This window comes from Mesoplodon mirus, assembly GCF_964341445.2.
Source record: "Mesoplodon mirus genome assembly, chromosome: 9".
Lineage (NCBI taxonomy): Eukaryota > Metazoa > Chordata > Mammalia > Artiodactyla > Ziphiidae > Mesoplodon > Mesoplodon mirus.
The window spans coordinates 109,412,829-109,433,872 of record NC_138985.1 but is presented as its reverse complement, the minus strand read 5'-3'; the positions used below and the strand labels follow the sequence as shown (position 1 = coordinate 109,433,872).

General features: G+C 59.2%; 1 protein-coding gene across 1 annotated transcript; it reads right to left on the bottom strand.

Moving 5' to 3' along the window:
* Positions 1 to 878: 878 nt before the first annotated feature.
* On the bottom strand, positions 879 to 19,119 carry NOS3 (nitric oxide synthase 3; the record flags this gene model as incomplete). The annotated part of the gene is made up of 26 exons (XM_082632695.1): positions 879 to 1,467; positions 1,556 to 1,750; positions 2,138 to 2,286; positions 3,081 to 3,202; positions 4,222 to 4,309; positions 4,392 to 4,602; positions 5,199 to 5,371; positions 5,894 to 6,081; positions 6,197 to 6,275; positions 6,403 to 6,535; positions 8,279 to 8,453; positions 8,558 to 8,674; positions 9,243 to 9,310; positions 12,144 to 12,248; positions 12,489 to 12,633; positions 12,810 to 12,883; positions 13,009 to 13,203; positions 13,741 to 13,842; positions 14,334 to 14,508; positions 14,611 to 14,750; positions 14,951 to 15,092; positions 15,185 to 15,276; positions 16,841 to 17,003; positions 17,109 to 17,257; positions 17,573 to 17,690; positions 18,962 to 19,119. The coding sequence occupies 26 exons, from the start codon at positions 19,117 to 19,119 to the stop codon at positions 1,306 to 1,308; spliced, it is 3,618 nt and encodes a 1,205-aa protein (XP_082488821.1). The 3' UTR covers positions 879 to 1,305.
* Positions 19,120 to 21,044: the final 1,925 nt, after the last annotated feature.

The following is a 21,044-nucleotide window of genomic DNA, read 5'->3' as shown; positions in this document are numbered from 1 at the left end:
GCCACAGGCGATCGGACGAGGTAGAGTGGAAGGGCACGCCGAGCCCTCTTGAAAGACCCCCATGGATGCTTTAGCTGGGCAGAACTTGGGAGTCAGTGACGAACTCGCCCCGGAGAAGAGAGAAAGGGCAGGAGAGGAGATGCCCAAGGCATCGGGAAACATGTCTTAGAGACAGTCCTCACATGGAGGGGCTAAGAGACAACTATCTGTCCTGGAGTGGTCACCTGGGAAGAAGTGCCCAAGTGACCTCAAGTTGGAGGCCAAGCTACACATAAGGGAGCCATGAGGGGACTGGACCTGAAAGGCAGTAGGTTCTTTTTTTTGCGGTACGCGGGCCTCTCACCGTTGTGGCCTCTCCCGCTGTGGAGCACAGGCTCCGGACGCGCAGGCTCAGTGGCCGTGGCTCACGGGCCCAGCCGCTCCGCGGCATGTGGGATCTTCCCGGACCGGGGCATGAACCCATGTCCCCTGCATTGGCAGGCGGACTCTCAACCACTGCGCCACCAGGGACGCTCCAGTAGGTTCTTTAGACACATCTGGATTTTAGGTTCCCTTGGGACTTATGGAAGGGCATGGGGACTGTGAGTGGAAAAACTAGAGAGGCCTGATGTTTTCGGAGTTCACGTTGGTGTGACGTCTGAGGAAGCGGGTCTGGCCCCTCATCCTGTGTGAAACAAGCAGTAAAGTTTGCTCATGGCTTTGCTGCACAGCTTTGTGACCTTAGTCCTGGAATCCCCACTCCTGTCAGCTGACGACTGCACCTGCTTCTCAGTCCAGATTAGGGGGCAACACAGAACTGCCCGTGATTGGCTGGAAACCACCACTGTTCTCCAGCACTCCCTGTCAAAGAATTACCACCTCCACACTGTCTGCACAAGTTCAAAGACAAAGCTTGTCATTCATTCTGTAACTGTAATTGACAGCGCTGGGTTAGGCATCTTAGTAGCTCTCATAACTTCTGATCTGATCTCTTATGGTGAATCTTCAGTAATAAATATTTGAATGATTTAGAGATCAGGCTTCAAGATAAGGTACTTCCGAGAGAGGTGAGGGGAATCTAAAATTCACCTAAATAACACAAAAGGGCTCTGGAATACCACTGCTGGGAGACGGCCTTCCAGATTTACTCAGACCTGGGGTAGGGAAACAGACCTAGACAGACAAAGAGATATTCCCGGGAATCAGGCCAGTCTCCGCAGACTCTGGACAGAGGTGGGACGGCACCTCGGGAGGGGAGGGAGAGGTGGCTGGTTCCGGTCTGACGGCCCCTCTCTCCGCGAACTGAAGCGGAAAGCAAGAGGGCTCTCAGGGGCCAGGGGTGTCTGAGCCGGGCGGGTCGAACGCCCAGGGCACTGCGCCCCGCATATGCCGCTCCTGCAAGGAAAAGCTCTGGGTGCGTATGCGGCTTGTCACCTCCTGGGTACGCAGCGTGAGCCCGAAAATGTCCTCGTGATAGCGTTGCTGATCCTGGCGGGGGAAAGAGGGCGGGAGATCAAAACCCAAGTCGGAGTTGCCCACGGGAGTGGGGGCGGCCCCCGGTCCCGCCCCTCCGCACCCGCAGCACGCCGATGACGTCGCCGGCCTCATCCAGCTCCATGTCGCCCTCTGTCGCCAAGATGCGCTGCACCGTCTGCAGGACGCTGGTTGCCATGGTGACATCACCGCAGACAAACATGTGGCCCCGCTCGAGGCACAGCACGCGGTGCACCTCAGCAGCCAGCTCCGTCCGTAGGATGTCCTGCACGTAGGTCTGAGGGGAGGCGGGGTCAGGGGCAGGCCCTGGCGGGGCACCAGGCAGGGAAGGGCATGCCCCGGGGGGAGCGGGTAGGGTGGGTCCTGGGTGCGGGAAAGATACCCAGCGCACCTGGTGGGGCCTTGGTGCTCTGGGGTGGGGTCTCAAGGGGCGGGGCATGGGTGAGGGTGGGTGAGACCCAAAGGGGCCTTGGCACGAGGGTGGAGCCTAGAGGGGCCGGGCGTCTGAGCGCCACTGGGTGGGAGCTGAGGGGTCGAGCGGAGGGTGCGCACCGCAGGGGCCGGGGCCGGCCTGGGCCTGGGCCTAGGCGCGCCGCTGGAGCGCACGTCGGTTCTTCCCCTGTCCCTCGCTTCGGGTTACCCCTGCCCCCTCAGGGTCCCGCACCTTAGGGCTGCCGGGTTCCCGGGAGAAGGCGGTGAGGACGCGGCCAAACACCCCGCGCTGCTGGGCATCCTGCACCTCCTCGCGGTAGAGATGGTCGAGCTGGGAGCACCGGCAGCCGAACACCAAGGTCATGGGGGCAGGCTGCAGCCCTGCAAGTATCACTGCGGCTTGGGAGAGCCCCCCAGCCCCCTCCTGGGGACACAGCCCTAGTGACACCTCCCACTGGCTACCCTCACCCAGGCTGAGGGGCCCACCCTTTCTGGCAGAAACAACCACTCAGCTGTTTGGCCTCTAGGAGAGTTGGGATGCTTTCACAGAGATCCTGCCTGACGCTGATTTACAGAGAAGCCGAAGGTCACAGGAGGTGGTGACTTCCCTCTGGTGGCATGGCCAGTAGTGACGCTGTGCTTCGTCTGGGGCTTCTGACTCCATGCCCTTTGTACCATCCAACGCTGCAGTCTGAGGCTGTCTGGCCCCTTCCCTGCTCTAAGCCCATATTCTCCCACACCTTCCTCTTAGTCACAAGCTCCCTTCTTTTGATTTACCAGCTGCCCTGGGCACCCCATGCCCAACCTGAACACCCTGTAGCTTCCTTGGGTCTCAGACACACCTAGGTGACCTCTGACCCAGTCCGGAGTCCACCTGGGGCATATCTGTCTTCTGAGTCCCAGCCCCACCTTCTCCAGACATCCGGGTTCCCTTTGTTGTTAATCCAATCCAGTACTACTTTGTGCTGGGCACCAGGAAGCCAGACCAACAGGGCACTGCCCTCGCCTCTAGGCCCCCGACCCCCTGGTCTGATAAACTTCTTTTCACCTTTGTGGCCCTGTTCCTTGTCCTCTTTCCTACCTGGTTCCTGCCTGCTAGCCCCCTGCTCTTTTGTGCCCCTAAGTTGTGTGACTCCCTCCTGCCTTCCCGTCATTCCCTTGGGCCCCAGCCTCACCTTTACTCTCGATGTCGTGTAGCCGCTCCTGCCAAAATCCCCGGAAGGGGGCGATGCCAGTGCCCGGGCCCACGAGGATGCAGGGCAAGCTGGGATCAGGCGGCAGCCGGAAGGAGGGAGCCCTAGCCAAGAGACCCGCCATCAGGCCCACTTTGTTTCCCCACATCCCCCATTCTTATCAACCTCAGCAGGGTTGAGAGAGGAGAACTCAGCTTCCACTGAAAATGAGTTAATGCTTGTGCCTAGCTCGTTGTAAACGCAAAGTGTTTGATAAAAGAACTCTGCTGATTGGCAGAAACCTCCTGGACCTGTGGTTTCTGCAGGTTGGGTCAAAGGAAATAAAGCTTAAATTTGAATTGAAGAATGTTTTGATGTCTCAGTTCAGGAGATATAGAAAGTATGGGGAAGGGAAGGACAGACAGCCTTTTAGTTCATAATAGGTTCACTGAGTGTCTTTATTTTAAACCATAGCCTCGACATTGGCATTTGGTTTGTATTCACTAGATTGGCAGTTTATCTGTAATTTAGCCTGCTGGATGGGTTTGGGTCACTAGGCCTAGCTGGTGCCATCCTGGGAACACTTCTTTGTTCCACCTGAGACTTCCAGCTCCTGGGTGCTGGATGGGGCAGGACTTCTGAACACAGCAGGAGGGAAGGGTATCCTGAGATCCTTCACTTTCCTTCAGTGCTCAGTGTTACTGTGGTAACCTAACCAGTTCTCCCCAGACTAAATGCAGATAGGGCACGGTTCCCAAGTACCTGCCTGCCAACATCAGACTGACCCCGGAGATGTAGGGAGGAACACAGTACACCATCTGAAAGCAACAGGGCCTGCTGGATCGAATCCCAGCCCCATCTCTGGGAAATGCAGTTTCAAGATAGGACCCTAAGTCCAAATTAGTGAAAGGCCCCAAACTTAGCCAGAGTTGTGAAGTGGGTGCCCCGTCCCGGATATGTTAAGTGGGGCGTCCCTGCTCCCAATCACACCCTTCACCAAAGCTTCCACCCTCACCCTGTGCAACGGCCTGCCGATCTCTGCACCTGTCCTCGGCCATCTGTGATGCACTCTGCCACCCCTGCTTGGACAGACACTCTCTTCTTGGCGCCTCTCCTGCCCCCCTCCCCCGCAGTGCTCACTTACCCCCTGATGAAGCAGGGTACGGGGTCTCCAGTCTTGAGCTGGCTCAGCCACGTGGAGCAGACTCCGTAGTGCAGGGGACCCAGCCCATCTAGGGGGTTGGGGAGGGAGGGGGCCAGTGAGGGTCCATCCCGGGGTCGCGGTGTGGCCCTGCCCCTGCTCCCCAGCCTCACCTTGGGTCCTGTATGCCAGCACAGCTACTGTGAGGTGGATCTCTCCTGGATGGGTGCTGGGTGCTGAGCTGACCGAGTAGTACCGGGGCTGGAGCAGGGGCAGCTGAGTGAGGAGCAGCGGGGCGGGCAGTGCCACGGACGGAAACTGCTCGAGCACCTCCAGCAGGGTGGGGCAGCGGAACCACTTCCACTCCTCGTAGCGTCGGGGGTCCTGGCGGGGGCGGGGGGCAGTGAGCTTGGAACCTGCTAGCCCTGCCTGATGACCTCCCTTCTTGACCCCTCCGGAGCTGAGCCTCCTGGGGTTTCTCCCTCCTCAGTAGTTCAGGCCAACAAACATTTCCTGAGCACCTTCTCCATGCTTTTTTTTTTGTTTGTTACGCGGGCCTCTCCTGTTGCAGAGCACAGGCTCCGGACGCGCAGCCTCAGTGGCCATGGCCCATCTTCCCGGACCGGGGCACGAACCCGTGTCCCCTGCATTGGCAGGCGGACTCTCAACCACTGCGCCACCAGAGAAGCCCCTCCGTGTTTTTTTTTTTTTTTTTCATCCTTTTGGCTGTGCTGTGTGGCATGTGGGATCTTAGTTCCCCAACCAGGGATTGAACCCACGCCCCCTGCTGTGGAAGCGCAGAGTCTTAACCACTGGGCCGCCAGGGAAGTCCCCTCCGTGCTTCTTTAAGGCGAGAGAATTCAGAGGTGAGTAGGAACTCCAGAGCTGGGTCTTAGAGCCCCGGCACGATAGCCAGGTGGGCTCCCCTCCTGGCTCGTCCTACCTCACCGGCCCCTGCTCCCCACTGGGGTGGCCCCCACCTGGCTGAGGGTCTCGAGCTCTTGCTGTTCACTGGGCTCTTCAGCCAGGGTGCTGAGCAGTCGAAGAAGTTGAGGGCTGGGCGGGGAGGTGATGTCGAGGAAAAAGGTGAGAGCCTGGCGCAGCGTACACGGGGGCAGCCGGGGGTCCCGCACCCAGCCGGGAGGAGGGCCACCTGCGGGGGTGTACGGGGAGCTCTGAGGAAGGGGCCGAGCTGGAATTGCATTGTCTGGGGAGTACAGGGGGACGAACCACCTCACGGTGTCTTATCAGAGGCCTGGGCCTCGAACAGTGGTGGTGGGCCTGTATGGCCAGCCCCCGTGAGTGTGTGTGTGTGTGTGTGTGTGTTTGAGGGCCCCTGTTGGACTGGGGTGGTCTGGGCTCCTGCCTTTCCCCACCCAGCTTGTTTGAACTCCAGGTACTGGTGCAGCAGAAGGTAGACCCGATGCCAGCTACAGAGCGGGCTAGGCTGCCGGAGGTAGGTGGAGTGGGGAAGCCTTTGGAAGAAGCCCAGAGGGAGGGGCGGCTTTCTGCGGCGGGGGTGTCGGGGAGTTCTGAGAAGGGAGCCGCCCTCAGTGGACCATCCAGCAACAAGGCCAGCCCGTCAGGAGGCGGCACACTGCCTGTGAGTGGAGGTGGCCACCTTCCACCAGATCCTGAGGGGACCCTGGGGACCAGAGGGGTGGAGCCCCCTCACCTGGGCTGCCCTTCTCCAGCTGCTCCACTGCCACAGACTCGGTGGGCGGCGGCGGGTCCTCCACGCGGCTCATCAGCGCCTCCACGAGCCCCGGCCGGTTGGGCGGGCAGATGCCTATGTGGTCCCCCGGCTGGTACTGGAGCCCCTCCTGGCCTCCAGTGTCCAGGCGCACCAGGATCGTGGCCCGGCTGGGGGTGGGGAGAGGGGGCAGTTATAGGAGGACTGGGCAGGAGGGGGGCAGAGTCAGGGTCTGGGGGATGAGGGGCAGGGGCCGGCGTGGTGGGGCCCATTGGTCCTCCTCACGTGGACTTGCTGCTTTGCAGGTTTTCCACCAAGAGGACTGTGGCCTGGAACATCTTCCGCCTGTGCACGTGGATCAGGCCTGAGGGGCGGGGGGCAGATGAGACAGCGCTGGGGCCAGGGACCTTGGCCTGGCCCCTGAGTGAGTCGGTCCCGGGCCCCAGGGGAGCTGGGGGTTCAGCAGAGTCAGGGTGAAATCAGGGCCGCACCTGGCAGCAGCTGGAGGCCCTCGGCCTGGGCGCTCAGCCGGTACCTCTGGCGTTTCCAGCTCCGTTTGGGGCTGAAGATGTCCTGGGCCGCGGCCTTGGCATCCTCCCCCACGCAGAACGTCTCACAGGAGGCCTGGGGGGTGAGGAGGTGAGGGCTGAGGCCCTGGGCAGCGAGGAGCTCAGCGGCGCTGATGCGGGGGATGGAGCTGGGCCTGCTGGGGCCCCAGTCGCCACCTCCCATTCCTGGGGCTGCCAGAGCAGAGGCGCCCGTCTCAGGCTCGCACCTGTGGGACAGGCAGCCCCGGGGGCAGGAGGGAGAACGGAACCCAAACGGAGGCTGAGGCCGACGGCATCGTGTCCTTGGGCCCATTTCGTGTCTTGGCCGCTGTGTTAGCTGTTCCTTTGCATGTATTTTTGTCACGTCCATTTGTTAGTTAATCTGGTGAGTGTTAATCTCGTGTCCCAAGGAGCACAGAGCTTGGCACACGGAAGCTTCAGCGAACGCATCTATGCGTTCAGACCTGTGTTCACATTCTCACTCCTAGACTTAACCGCTTGCAGGCCTCTGTTTCCCCATCCTTACACCTCCTTAGGGTCTGCTGAAGATTAAATGACATGCTTACATAAAGCCCTTAAGAGCTCCTGGAGTGGGCACAGAATTCCGGTGGCCTTGGGAGGAGTCTCTGGCTGGTCTGTCTTCCCCTGCACTGCACACCAGGGGCTAGAGGGGGCCCCTGGGGCAGGACCCCTGGGAGGGTGTGTATCCTATTTGTTTCTGCTCAGGTGCAAGCCTGGCAAACAGCTTGGCCGGCCATCAGCTTGAAATCTAGGGCTCACCCATGACTGGTTTCTCCCATCCGTATCTATCACCAGTCCTGCTAATCTTTCTTTTGTGTGTGTAAAGTCTTCCTTCCTTCCTTGGCCCCCTCCCTTCCTTCCTACCCCCACTGCTCCCACCCTGCTTAGCTCAGAGCCTTCCTGCTTCTGGTTGGATGCTCCTCCCGTTGGCCCTGTGTCTCTAAAGTGGTGTCCCCAAGCCTCATGCCCTCTCCTCCCTTCTCTCGCCCCACTCGCAGCTTCCTGCCGATTCCCTTTGTCTGGATTCTTTAGTCTTGTTTCCAGTTCCCTCTTCTTCTCCCCAACAAACACTCCACCTGTGCTGGCTGGCCCTCCTCCTGGGATGCCCTCCTGCTGGGATGCCCTCCTGCTTGCCATCAGTCCAGACCCGCTGAGCTCAAGCCTGGGGACCTTGGTGGGGCCAGTGCTGCCCTGGAGCAGTGTTAGGACTGCGAGAAGGAGGCCCGTTCAGCTCTGGGCATGATCCCCAGACCAGGCAGAGCTGCTCTGGAGGAAGCCCAGGCTTAGGAAGTCATAGCCCTGGGCTGGTCCCTCCTGTACTCCCCTAGCCTAGGACCCCCTCCAGTCCAGGCACCGCCCCAAACCTGCCTAGCCTCAGACTTCCTGTAGTTTCTCAGCTTCAGCCCTTGCCTCTGACTAACCCTCTCTTGATCCTTCCCTTCTCCCTCCATCCTGCCCTGCGCCCCTCCCTCTGTGCCCGTGGGGGAGGGGGTGGACAGCCCGAGCAGGCCTGAGGCTCCTGCCTGCGCCTGCAGGGGCCCTGACACCCGTGCTGTCAGGGCCATGTCGTCCCTCACCATTCGACTCAGCCAGAAGGGCTGGCTGTGCAGTGGTAAAACGAGGGTGGATTTTGGAGGAACAGGAAGGGGCCAGAGAACCCAGCGAGCCCGGGCATCAGTGAGGGCCCCGCCTCTGTAGGTATGGCAGGTCTCGGGAGCAGATGTCCAGGCTGGAGTGACTCAGAATTGGGGGGGGAGGGTGGCGGGAGCGAGACGTCGGGACGAGCCCGGGGGCTCACCTGGAAGGCAGCCTGGGCCCAGCCACGGAAGGCCTCCTCCTGGCCGCAGAGCTCATCGCCCTGGCCCAGCTGAAGCAGCCGCTCCCCTCCCAGCTCTTCCAGCCGCGTGTCCACCGCACGAGCAAAGGCGCAGAAATGGGGGTACGCCCGGGAGCCCAGCCCAAACACACAGAACCTGGGGTGCAGGGAGCCATCAGCGGAGGCCACCTCGTCCCCCGCTCCCCCTGGGCCCAGGCAGCTTGCCTCCCCCGTGGCTCCCCTCGCCAAGCCTCCCCGGACCTGAGGGTCCCCAGCGCCCCTGCGCTGTCGGTATTACTGGACTCCTTCCTCTTCCGCCGCCAGGAGGACACCAGCGGGTCTGAGCAGGAGACGCTGTTGAAGCGGATTTTGTAACTCCTGCAAGAGAGGAGGGAGACGGGGTGTCACAGGGGACTGGAGACCAGGAGGGGCCCAGACGTGGCCGGGGGACAGCCTCAGGGTCTCCGGAGCAGGCTTGGGATCGGGGCTGCGGCCCCAGGGTGTCTCTGAGCCTCCAGGCCCTGCCTCCCCTCCTGTCTCTGAAGACCTCAGGACTGACGGCCCCTTAAAGCCCCAGGGCCTGGAGTTGGGGGGTCACAAGGAAGAGGAGGAAGAGGGTGTCCTGAGGCTGCGTGAGGGCTGAGGCCTCCGCTCAGCTGTCCTCCAGCTTGTTGGGAAAATGACGTGCGGAGCCGGGCCTCTCACTGTTGTGGCCTCTCCCGTTGAGGAGCACAGGCTCCGGACGCGCAGGCTCAGCGGCCATGGCTCACGGGCCCAGCCGCTCCGCGGCATGTGGGATCTTCCCGGACCGGGGCACGAATCCGTGTCCCCTGCATCGGCAGGCGGACTCTCAACCACTGCGCTACCGGGGAAGCCCCCTCCTTTCCTTTTGTGTCTCCAGATGCCTCCCTGTCCCCCCACCCCCAAAACTCCCATCCCTACTCACTTGTGTTGTTCTGGCCGAGGGGAGCTGTTGTAGGGGCCCGACATCTCCATCAGGGCTGCTGCAAAACTCTGGTGAGGGCAAACGTTGGCATCACGATTAGTTTTGTTTTATTTCAAACTATACAGAAGTTCATACTACACTGGACTGGCCCTTGTTATTATTATTTATGACCTTAAATTTTAATTTGTTTTGAACATTTCAAAAAAGAGGTATTGCCTTTTTGAAAACATCACAGAAGGGTGTAAAGTAATAAAAGAGAAACTCTACCCTTCCCTTCCCTCCAGTCTCATCCCCCAAGTCATGTGTACCATGGACAGGTGTTAAACTTTCTATAGTTTATTTTTTAAAGTAAAAATGGGATCATATTATGTTTACCTGCTTTTTGTCAATAACCTATCATGGATATCCTTCCAGGTCAACACACCAAGATTGACCTCATTCTTTATTTTTTTTTTTTTGGTCGCACTATGCGGCTTGTGGGATCTTAGTTTCCTGGCCAGGGATCAAACCCGGGCCCCCTGCAGTGGAAGCACAGAGTCCTAGCCACTGGACTGCCAGAGAAGTGCCAGACCTCATTCTTTCGAATGACTACACAGCGTCCCATCATTTGTAGGTACCATCATGTATGAGACTTCCCCTGGCCTGGGGACATCTGGATGGTCTATGCACAATGCTCCAACACTCATATACGCCTGTTTCCTCCTTTGCGTATTTCAGTAGGGTAGTCCTTAGACGTGGAACTGCTGAGTCAGAGGATTTAAAAGCTTGGTGGCGCAGTCAAATGGTCCTCTAGCATCAGGATAGAGGAATGCTCTGTCCACACTGGATGTGACCAGTCCAGTCTGATAGGTGGAAAATGGCTCTCAGTCTCCCTGCATTGCCTTGATCACTAGTGGCACTGATATCTTCTAGAAAGCTGAGCTCTATCATATGCTGCCACGGAAATAGCTTAGAACTCCACGCGACAATCTTTACACAGGAAAACCCAAAACGCGGCAAGGCCGTAATATCCTAGGGTTAACTGTAGATGCATTTAGATGATGAGTCTATAGGTTCACCGTAATTAGCAAGTACTACCTTAATTTTATTTGTTGAACATTTTCTTGAAGTGTAATGTACATACAGAAAAGCACCCATGTTATAAATGCACAGCTTTACAGATTTTTGTAAACTGAACCTACCTGTGTAATCAGCATCCCGTCAAGAAACATCACCAGCATCCTAGAAGTCACCTTGGGGTCACCCCACCCCATTTACTCCCCACCCCCTCTCTGGGGTAACCACCCGGTCCCCTGATGAAAACCCCACGGAATTGTTTTGCCTCTTTCTGAAGCTGATACAAAGTGAGCCCATGGTCTGATTCTTTCGTGTCTGGCTTCTTTCCCTCTGTGTGATGTTTGAGATTCATCTGTTTTGTTGGGTGTGGTTGTATTTTGTTCACCTCATTGCTGCATTGCATTTGAATAGACCGTGATGTATTTATCCATTCTACGGCTGAGAGTCATTTGAACTGTTTCCAGTGTGGGGAACTGTTTCCAGTGTGGGGATATCATGAACAGTGCTGCTGTAAATATTCTTGTTTGTGTTGTTAGTAAATATATGCCACTTTCTGTAGGGCAAATTCCTAGGTTTGCTCCATTTAGAAAAATTGGAGGTAAAGTGTACATACATTGAAATGCACGGAACTTAAGGGTTCAGTTCAGTTGGTTTGGCTGTACGGCAGTTTCATTAAAAAAAAGAAAAAAAAAGTTAAACATAACATCTACCCACTGACCTAGCAGTCCCATTCCTAGGTATTTATCCAAGAGAAATGAAAACATAAGGCCACAAAAGCCTTGTACAGAAATGTTCATAACAGCTTTATTCACAATAGCCAAGTGCTGGAAACGGCCCAGGTGTCCGTCAGCAGTGAAGGAGAGAAATAAGCGGCTCATGCCACGGGCGTGGCTCAGCCACGGAGAGGAATGAACCACTGAATCACTCAACAGCGAGATGAACGTCCAAAGCAGGGTGAGTGAAAGAAGCCAGCATACCGTGCTCCCCTATCTGTGATGTTCTAGACCAGGCGATAGGACTCAGGACGGTGGTCGCCTTTGGTGGGGAGATGGGGAGGTGGCTTGACTTGGGGAGTTGACAAGGGGACTTTCTAAGTGATGGAAATGTTCTCTGTCTTGATAGGGTTGTGGGTCACATGGATGTAACTCTTACTTTTATACTGAAAAAAGTGAGTGACTCTAGTTTCTTTAAAAGGCAGATCAGAAGCAGGACTGAATGGGCAGCAAGGCAGGGGAGAAGGCTTCCGTGAGCATTCTGTTCTAGGGGACTTGAGGAGGTACTTAGTGCTAAGAAGGCATTTAGAAACAGAAGCACATAAGGGCTCCAGAAATGAATGCTCCTGGGGGTGGCCAGAGACAGAGAAGCAGGAAGGACAGTGATTAACAATAACGTATTCAGTGGTGGGTCTCTAGTTTGTTTCTTTCAAGATTTGTTCAGAAAGTGCAGTTTCCTAATCTCTGTTGGCATCTGAGCAGTGCTCTTTTCTTTTGTTAAGAAAAGAAGAAATGACAAAGCTGAGATCTCGCTTTAAGTGCCGTCTTTCCCATTTCTCAATGCCTGGCCAGCCAGGAAGTGCCTTCCGTGTATTAAGCACTTGCTCTGATAATGGAAATGACTTGGGGACCCAGCTAAGCAGGTGTGTCTGTGTGTGTGTGTGTGGGGGGGGGCAGCCGCAAGGGTGGGCCTGGAGTGTGGCTTGTGCAGGCCCTTGGGTCCCAGTGGACTGTCCACGCTCCTACTCTCACGGCATCTCCGCTTTCCATCATGGGGTTGGGGGTCCTGCCCAGCCATTCCAATTGTGAGTCTCCCCTCATTCCCAGCGGCCCCTTTCCTGGCAGGCCTCACCTCTCCATTCTCTGGGGGATCGCCGTTCCCAAAGGTGCTGGTCACCACCACCACCAGCGTCTCGTGCTCCAGGGACACCACGTCATACTCATCCATGCACAGGACCTGTGGCCAAGGAGAAGACCATGTCCTGGGGACTTGTGCTGCGCTGTCCTGCTTCTTTTTATTCTAGCCCTCTCGGCAGGGCAAGATTCAGGCCCCGACTCCGTCCCTGAATCCCTGAGGATCCCGGGGTTCCTCGTGGGCCCTGCCTTGTGACCCTCTCCTGTTCTCCAGGGTGTGTCTGAAGGTGGGGGCAGACCCCCCCCTTCTTTTCAGATCCCTGCCCTCTGGGCTCAGTCCTACCCGAGGGTCGAAGGCCTTCCGGAAGAGCCTCCCCAGCTGCTGTGCGTAGCTCTGGGCCCGGCCGGTCTCGGAGGCGTACAGAATTGTCGCCTTCACTCGCTTCGCCATCACGGTGCCCATGAGTGAGGCAGAGATCTTCACCGCACTGTGGGCAAGGGTGGGGTGAAGGGGTCCCAGGCTCACAGAGACAGGCCCTCCCCAGGCGCGTGACCCAAGCAAGGTCTTGGTGGGTGTGGAGGGGTGGAGTGCCCAGACCACTGCTGGCGATGGGGGGAGGGTCTGGGTGTGTGGGAGGGAGGGCAGCCCTCCCAGGGCACCTACTTGGCCACTTCCTTAAAGGTCTTCTTCCTGGTGATGCCGGTGCCCTTGGCTGTGCTCCCCTTCCAGGGGTCTGGCTACAGGGAAGCGATGGGGGGGCGGGAGTGGAGGGAGAGGTAAGGAGAGAGAACAGAAGGCTGGAGGCCCCTGGGGCTGCTCAGTTAGAGCTGGCATGGTGGGCATGAGCCAGTGGGGTGGGCACCTGGTAGCGGAAAGCAGGGGACAGGATGTAGTTGACCATCTCCTGATGGAAGACTGGAGTGAGGCTGCCCGAGATGGGGGGCACGATCCAGGCCCAGTCGGCAGGGCAGCCCCCCCTGGCCTTCTGCTCGTTCTCCAGGTGCTTCATGAAGGAGGCTGTGGCAGCGTGGTGGTCCACAATGGTCACTTTGGCGAGCTGGGGTGAGGGAGGGCAGGAGGGACGGGCTTAGACTCAGCCCACAGACCCTGCGCGTCCGTCACCCCAAACCTAACATCTACGGTCTTCCCTGAACCAGTGTCGTCCCTAACTGCGGCACGCATGGTCAGGCTCCAAATTCAGCAGGCAAAAGGAGCTCCAATCTGTGTTCTCTGTATGCCTCCCACACCAAAATAGCCGAAACCCTTGAGACCACATAGAAGTACTCAGCAGGCACTAGTTTCCTCAAATTACAATGCTCAGCACGCCCTCGTCCTGGAATTAGAGTTTCCAGAATCCAGTGGGTCCCACAAACTGCAATACCCAGTATGCCCTGGGGACCAGAATTACTGAGCATGCACTAATTGGCTAGGTTCCCATAATTACAGCGCCTGGGACTACAGGCCTGGCGGGCCCCGTGGCGCTCAGACTCGGGAACTCCTTCCAGCTTTCTCCGACCCCCGGCCCAGTTTCTAAGTGCCTCCCTCTCTTCCAGCCCCAGTCCCTTGCGCTCCTGGCCAGTTGGGGCCTGTGTACCTGGTAACTGTGCAGCACAGCCAAGTTGATTTCCACGGCTGCCTTGTCTTTCCACAGGGATGAGGTGGTCCGGGTATCCAGGTCCATGCAGACGGCCACATCCTGGGAGCAGGGGTGCACAGCAATGGTTGGCAGGGGGTGGGGGAGGGTGGGCGGAGAACATTTTTGTCTCCAGCTCGTGAGTGGAAGGGGTGAGGGTGGGTGGGTGGCCAGCAGGAGGCCTGACTGCTTCATTTGGGGCTGATTCAGGTTCCTGCCTGCAAAGGCACCACAGGGCAGAGAGGGGCCCTGGGGCTGGCCACTTCTCAGCCCCGGGCCTTAATTTCTCATCTCTAAAATGGGTTTTAACATGTTTTTAGTCAAAATATGCTTTGAGAAACTGATGAAAGCTACAGCTACAGCTCCCATCCCCAGAAAAATAACTACGTCTTCGCACGCAGGCACATACACCCCTTTGCCCTGACCTTGGTGGTCCCAGAGCCCTCCTCTGCAGTTCTAGGTCAGGAGGCAGACCGGACCTGACCTTGTTCAGATTCTCCATGTTGCCGACATCCTGTACATGCCCCCAACCCCCCCGCCCCACTGGTCCTCACCTCCAGGATATTGTAGCGGTGAGGATCACACAGGTCCCGCGTGCCAATCTCCGTGCTCATGTACCAGCCGCTGAACGGGGCTGCAGGGAACTCCAGGCCCCCAATTTCCAGCAGCATATTGGACACTGCTGGGAGGGCGTACCAGCGCAGGCCCAGGGCCGAGAACCACTCCAGCCTGGGGGCGTGAGGGCGTGGGATCAGCCCTGTGGAGCCTTGCCTACCTGGCCACCCCTGGGCAACCCCCTCCTCCACCCATCCCGGCCCCTCTCGTGCTCACGTGGGGTGCTCCAGGGGCACCTCGAGGACCAGTTCGGGGGGCAGAACAAACAGTTCTGGAGCCTCATCTGGGGTCTGGAGCAGCAGGGGCAGTACATCAAAGCGGCCGTTTCCTGGGGTCCAGCCGTGCTGGATGCAGAGCTGCGGGGAGAGGGGCCGCAGATGGGAATGAGGGGCCCAACCTTGTGTCCTCCTCAGGGACCTCCTTCTTTGGCATCTCCCATCCTTCGTCTCAATGAGGTCGCCTCTCCCTGCTGCGCTGACCGCTCTTTGACTGGACCCTTTTGCCTCCTCCCAGAGCCCTCGGGCTGGCCTCCCCGCTTCCACCTGCCCACGCCCACCTCGGTGATCTCCACGTTGGCTGGGTCCCCCCTCACGGAGCCGTCCTGCTGCCTGTAGCCCGCGTAGCGCACCAGTTGGCTGTTCCAGATTCGGAAGTCTCCGCGGCCCAGAGTGCGCTGGGGGAACACTGTGATGGCCGAACTGACGTGGGGACGAGAGCTGGTCAGAGCCCAAGTTCACTGCCTGTGCCTGGGGGAGGGGTCGGGGTCTCGAGCAGGGCGGGGGGCACTCACCGGAGGTTGCCCCGGTTGGTGGCGTACTTGATGTGGTTGCAGATGTAGGTGAACATCTCCTGTGCAGAGCTGCAATCCCGTGCATCAAACACCTGAGCCATCCGAGGCAGGGAGACAGGAGGGAGATGGGGGTCTTGAGTATCAGCCCCAGGAGAAGGCAAGGACGCAGGGCAGGGACTACTGACCTTGTCTGCAGCCTTCGAAGGCTGGGGGGGGGGTTCACAAGCTGTGAACCATGGTTCCTTCTCCTCTCGGGAGCCTCCCTGACCATTTGCACCCACACTGACCCTTCCTGCCCTGCACCCCACACACCCGGCATAGTCTGGCCCGTTCCTTATCTGCTTGCCGGGGCAAGTGTCTCCCCATCCCTATAGAAGCTGACCTGGCACCTGGTACAGAGGAGGGACACAGTCACTGCCAAACGGATGATCGGGGCGGGGCACCAACTGATGGGGATGCCACCTGGGGGTGTGGGTGGCGAGTTCCCCATTTCTCATGGTGCTCAAGCAAAAGCAGGTGACCCCAGCCAGTCTTCTGACTCTCCTTGAGCACACGGATGATGGGAAGGGGGGTGGCTGCAGTAGGTGGCCTCCGGGGACTCTGCCCATCCTGACATTCTGAAGCAAGGAGGAGCCATCCTGACTGGTGGGGTGGAGGCCCCAGCAAGAGGCTGGGAGGTCCCTTTCCTGCTTCAGGGAGGAGGGGACTTGTGTTGGTGATAGGGGCAGCGGTGACAGTGGCTGGCCTGGGGCCAACAGCGGGGTCAAATACGGAATCTCTGATGGGTTCAGAGTTGAGCTAGAGCTTTGAACAAGTTCAAGCGTTTTGTTAAGTGTCAGACAGGATTGTTCTGATTTTATTTGAGCCTCCTTTGGGATTTACTCAGCACATGGCTTTCTTCCAAAATCTCTGGTGTCCGGTTACAACTAAGGAGGCCAAGGTCATGGATCCAGTTCCCCTGTGGGTCAGCTTATTTCTGGTAGGGCCGGCCACAGGCTGTTCCAGTAGCCCAGGGGAGCTTGAGTCACATGGCAGGGCATGTGAAGGAGGGTGTGAGGCCCAGGCTCTGGGGGACTGGGAGGGAGCAGTGTGTTTGGGGTGAGGACGCTGGGCTGGGCAAGCAGGGGCCTTTTTTTTTTTTTTTTTTGCGGTACGCAGGCCTCTCACTGTTGTGGTCTCTTCCGTTGCGGACCACAGGCTCCAGATGCGCAGGCTCAGTGGCCATGGCTCATGGGCCCAGCCGCTCTGCGGCATGTGGGATCTTCCCAGACCGGGGCACGAACCCGTGTCCCCCGCATCGGCAGGCGGACTCTCAACCACTGCGCCGCCAGGGAAGCCCGGGGGCCTTTTTTGGAAGAACTGCTCTCGTTGCTCTGACCACACCCCCCAGGGATCACCGCTCAGCTGTCCTCACCTACTCAGTGCGTCCCTCTGTCCATCTGGGTGATTCTCCCCACCGGACAGCCAAGGCGCTGCTATGGGGCTTAATTACCAGGTGTTAGCTGCCGGGCTGTGGGCTCCCCTGGGGTAGAGGGAATGGGCGGGGTCTCCCCACTGCTCGGGACCCCCTCGGGAAGCCTCAGGAACTGTTGCACCCCATCTTTTCCTCTCCTGTGTCCCCCGTCCCCACACTGGGTGCTGGCTAGCCAGCCTCACCTGCAGCTTCCCCCACTGGATCCGGCCCACGCAGCGGGGGGCGTTGCGCCAGGCCTGCTTGGCCCCGAACACCAGCTCGCTCTCACGAAGCTGGTACGTGCCCGTGGCCGCTACCTCGGCTTCCACTTCCTGAAGCCGCTCTGTGTGAGCCTGGGAGCCGCTCCTGGGGAGGAGAGGGGAGCAAGAGGAAGCCGTGGGCGGGGGAGGGCCCCCAGGCTTGGTGAGGGCTTGGCGAGGGTGGGCCGCGGGTCTCGGGGGAGGGGCTTACCTCTTGATGGAGCTGTAGTACTGGTTGATGAAGTCCCTGGCCTGGATCAGCAGCTGCTCGGCGGGTGGAGGGCCCTGGGAGGGTCGGCTCTGCAGTTTCCGTGGAAACACCAGGGAGCCCAGGCAGCGTCTGGGGGTGCAGGGCCCGTCCTGGGTTGGGGTGGGGGGCGGTGGCCAAGAGAGGAGGGAGCATCAGGTCAGGACCAGATTGGGGCTGGGGAGCAGGGCCTGGAGGCAGAGTCTGGGGCAGAGGGAGGGAGGGTCCCGGGAGGTGTGGGTTGGGCCCCCCCGCCCCCAGACTGGATATAGCCGGGAGGTTGGGCTGGGTTAGGGAGGCTGAGAGTGATCAAAGCCCCTTGCACGTTCCTTAGCTCGTCAGGTTCTTCCCGGTCTCCTCTCCCTTTGAGGGGACGGGCCTCAGCCATCTTGACCTTGACTTGGGATATGGGGGGCTCCAGGCCTTACCTGCTGTGACTGCGCACACAGAGTGTCGTAGGTGATGCTCCCCACCTCCCAGTTCTTCACGCGAGGGAACTTGGGCCCCTCTGGAGGCCGGGTTAGCTGGGGGCTGTTGGGAGCCGGGCTGGGGTCATGGGAGAAAAGTGTGTGACCCTTTGGACGTGCCCCAGAGACCTCTCCGACAGCATTAAGCATCCAATGATTGCTTGCTTGCTTGCCATGTGCTTTCTCACCCTTCCTCCCAGCCCTCACAACAGCCTTGGAAGGTAAGCAATAGTGCACCCCGTTTACAGATGAGAGGTCTGAGGCTCGGAGAAGTTAAGGATCTTGCCAAGGGCCGCACGGGCAGAGCCGCCCCTTCTCCACCCAGGCCCGCCTCACTCCTCTGGATGCTCAGCCAGACCCTGGGCTCCCGGGGCTGCGGCGCTGGGATCCTGAAGCCCTGGACCAAGGCTGGGTCCTCATCCCCACTGCCTCCTCTGGACGTGGGGTGTCCAGCCCCCTGAGGTTGAGATGAGCCCGGCCTGGAGGGGACGGAGCCCCAGGAAACCCCAGCAGGGATTCCTCAGCCCAGATTTCCCTCCGGCCTCAGAGGCCTTATCACTTCCTCCCAGGGCTGCCAGCCCAGCCTCGGGGAGGAAGGGAGGGACGCAGGCCTCCGTGCGCCTGTGCGGCCAGGCCCCCTGGCCCCTTCGCCCTTCCGCGCAGAGCTGCCTGCAGCCCGGCCACCCCGGCTGGCCTGTCACCCCACCTGGCCTCGGGCTGCGTCCTTACTGTCTCCAGGGACCTCTGCCCCAGGGGCGCCCCTGCTGGGGTCTGGGGCTGCAGGGTCAGTTTTGGGGTTGATGGCCAGTGGGAGGAGGGGTCTGGAGCAGGGGGAAAGGGCCTAGCTGCTCTCCCTTCTCAGTTCCTCCCGAGGGCCTCGGTCTCTCCCCCACCCTCTCACTCCCTTGTACCTACCTCTCCCCAGCTCCTTTCCACTCCTCTTAAATAATCATGGCTGTTTGTCGGTCTTGCCGTGAACTAGAAACTTAACAACAACTCCATGGGGTCAAGTACTGCTATATCCATATTTTGTATAAATGGAGGTTCAGAGAGGTTAAGTAACTTGCTCAAAGTCAAACAGCTCTTGGCAGCAGAGCAGCATTCAGACCCTGGCCCTTTGCACCTGGTAAGCTGGCACTCTTACCCCCGACCTTCACCTGTTGCCTGCCGGCCTGGATCCCGGTCTCTTGTCTGAGCCTCCCTGACCATCTTGTTCTGTCCACGCTGACAGCCGTTTGGGTTGGCGACCTGGCCCTCCTGACTGGGCTGCAGGCTCCAGCCCTTCCAAGCTGGGCCTTTAGGCCTTGACCTGCCCCCCTGCCACCTGTTCCTAGCCTCTGCAGCCCTCACCTGTGGTCTGGCGCGGGCGGGGGTGCGGGTGCCGGTGCCCGGCTGGGCTCGGGTGCTGGGGAGGCCGGGCCCTGCTTGCTGCACAGCCCGAGGCCCAGCCCTAGCCCCAGGCCGCAGGGTGGCCCGGGCTCCTGGCCCACGCTCTTCAAGTTGCCCATGTCGGCTTCAGCCGCGTCTGCTCTGTGGCTCCCGGCAGAGCCTCAGCTTTTTCCTTAGGAAGGGGAGGGGGCAGTGGGAGGGGGCTCTCCACTGCTGGCCCTCGCCCCGCCCCTGTCCCACACACAATGGGACAGGAACAAGGCCGGCTGGGAGGCTCGAAAGCCTCGGCTCCATGCCCGCAGGCCCGGAGGGTGGAGGGCCGGACGCCTGGGTTCCGCTCTGAGGACGAGGGAAGATAAGTGGGAACCCAGGTGCCTGGCAGACCCCTGGGGCCGGAGTGTAGGAGCTGGGGTGCAGGGGGACGGTGGGGTGGGCTAGCCAGAGCGCCAGAAAGACCCTTCTGTTGTATCTGACCAGACTGCAGGTCTTCCACCTCACCCTTGCTGGCCTTGCCCTGAAGGGTCAGACAGAAGGGAGGCACTGTGGCAGTAACAGGCAACGAGTCCCTGCTCTTAGTGACCACAGGGACCTCTAGGGTCACCCCGGTGCTCTCCTTCACCACCTTCCCTACATCTAAGTGCTCCTGGACCCCTTACCTTTGAGTCTTTGGGGGTTCTTGGGGGTACAGGCCCAGCAAGGATACCGTGACCCTTTGTCCTTGGGTCTGGCATTAGGGTATCCCTTTCCCTCCCAGCCCCAATTTCCTGGAACCCCCGCCCCCTGTGACTCAAGTGGGGGACACAAAAGGGCAGGAAGCTGCCATCCAGGGCCTCCACGCCCACCCTGTCATACAGTGACGCATGCTTCCCTGGGGGAGGTAGGTCAGCAGACAGACCCAGCAGTCAGGGCTGGGGCAGAGACTGACCACTGGGGAAATCCTGGGGCCCTAGCAAGAGCGGGGTGGGGGGGTGGTGGTGGTGGTGGTGGTGAAGGGAAACTACAATTCCCAGAATGCAAGTGGTACACATGGGCACTCTTCAGGCACCTCAAGGAGTAGTGCATGCTGGGCTTTGTAGTTCTAAGCCATCTAGGGGCTGGAGAAAGGCCATGAGCTGGGGCTTCTGGGTCTACAGCGATCCAAGCCTGGCGGATTTGAGACCACAGAGACTAAGAGAAACTGTGAGAAAGAAACGGAAGTTGAGAGACCGGGATAGGCAGAGACAGGGAGAGGCAGACCGGCAGACAAACAAACATGTAGATTTGTGTTGGCTGGACTACTTTGAAAAGCAGTGGAGGATATGATTGGTGTGGACCTGGGTGGGGGGCGGGCAGGCGGACCAGCCGGAAGGAACGGGCCGTGCTGGGAGCTCTGGGATCACACCAAGAAGGGGGGGTCTGCCAGTTTGGAGGCAGGAGGGTGAGGGGGCTTTGTAGACACGGACAAGCCTGAGCTCCTGGGCTTCCAGAAAACTTTGCTGCCCCTCCCTCAGCCAAGGGGCAGGTGAGATGCAGAAGCACAGGGCCTGTGCTCATCCCGGCTTGCCCCCCATGGCCCTGGAGCCCGAGGCCCCACCCCGCTCACCTTCCTTTCTCAGGGAGGCAGGAGATGGGAGCCAGGCGCCTAGCTCTCAGGTACTTTTCCCCACCATGGCTGAGGCAGACAGACCCCACTTCTGGCTCCCATTCAGCCACCACCTAACATGCACACGACTGAGAATGACTCCTTTTTCCGGATTCCGGTTAATGGAGCTGTGGCTGGCCTCCCCTGGGACAAGGTGGCAACAAGCATCAGATGCTGAAGTCTTTACGACCTCTCGCCTGCAGCACTGACCATAGCCCTTCCCTGTGGACTCCGGACCTTGGGGTCTCCCCTCCCAATCGCGCTCCACATTACAGCCAGATTCATCTCGAAATCAGGGCTAACGTCATGCTTTGGCTCCCCCTGAGACCTTCAACCCAAGGTCAACACACTGGCCCAGCCCTCAATTTCCCAGATGTGCTACTCACACCCTCTGTTCTAGACAAATGGGCTTCCTCACAGATT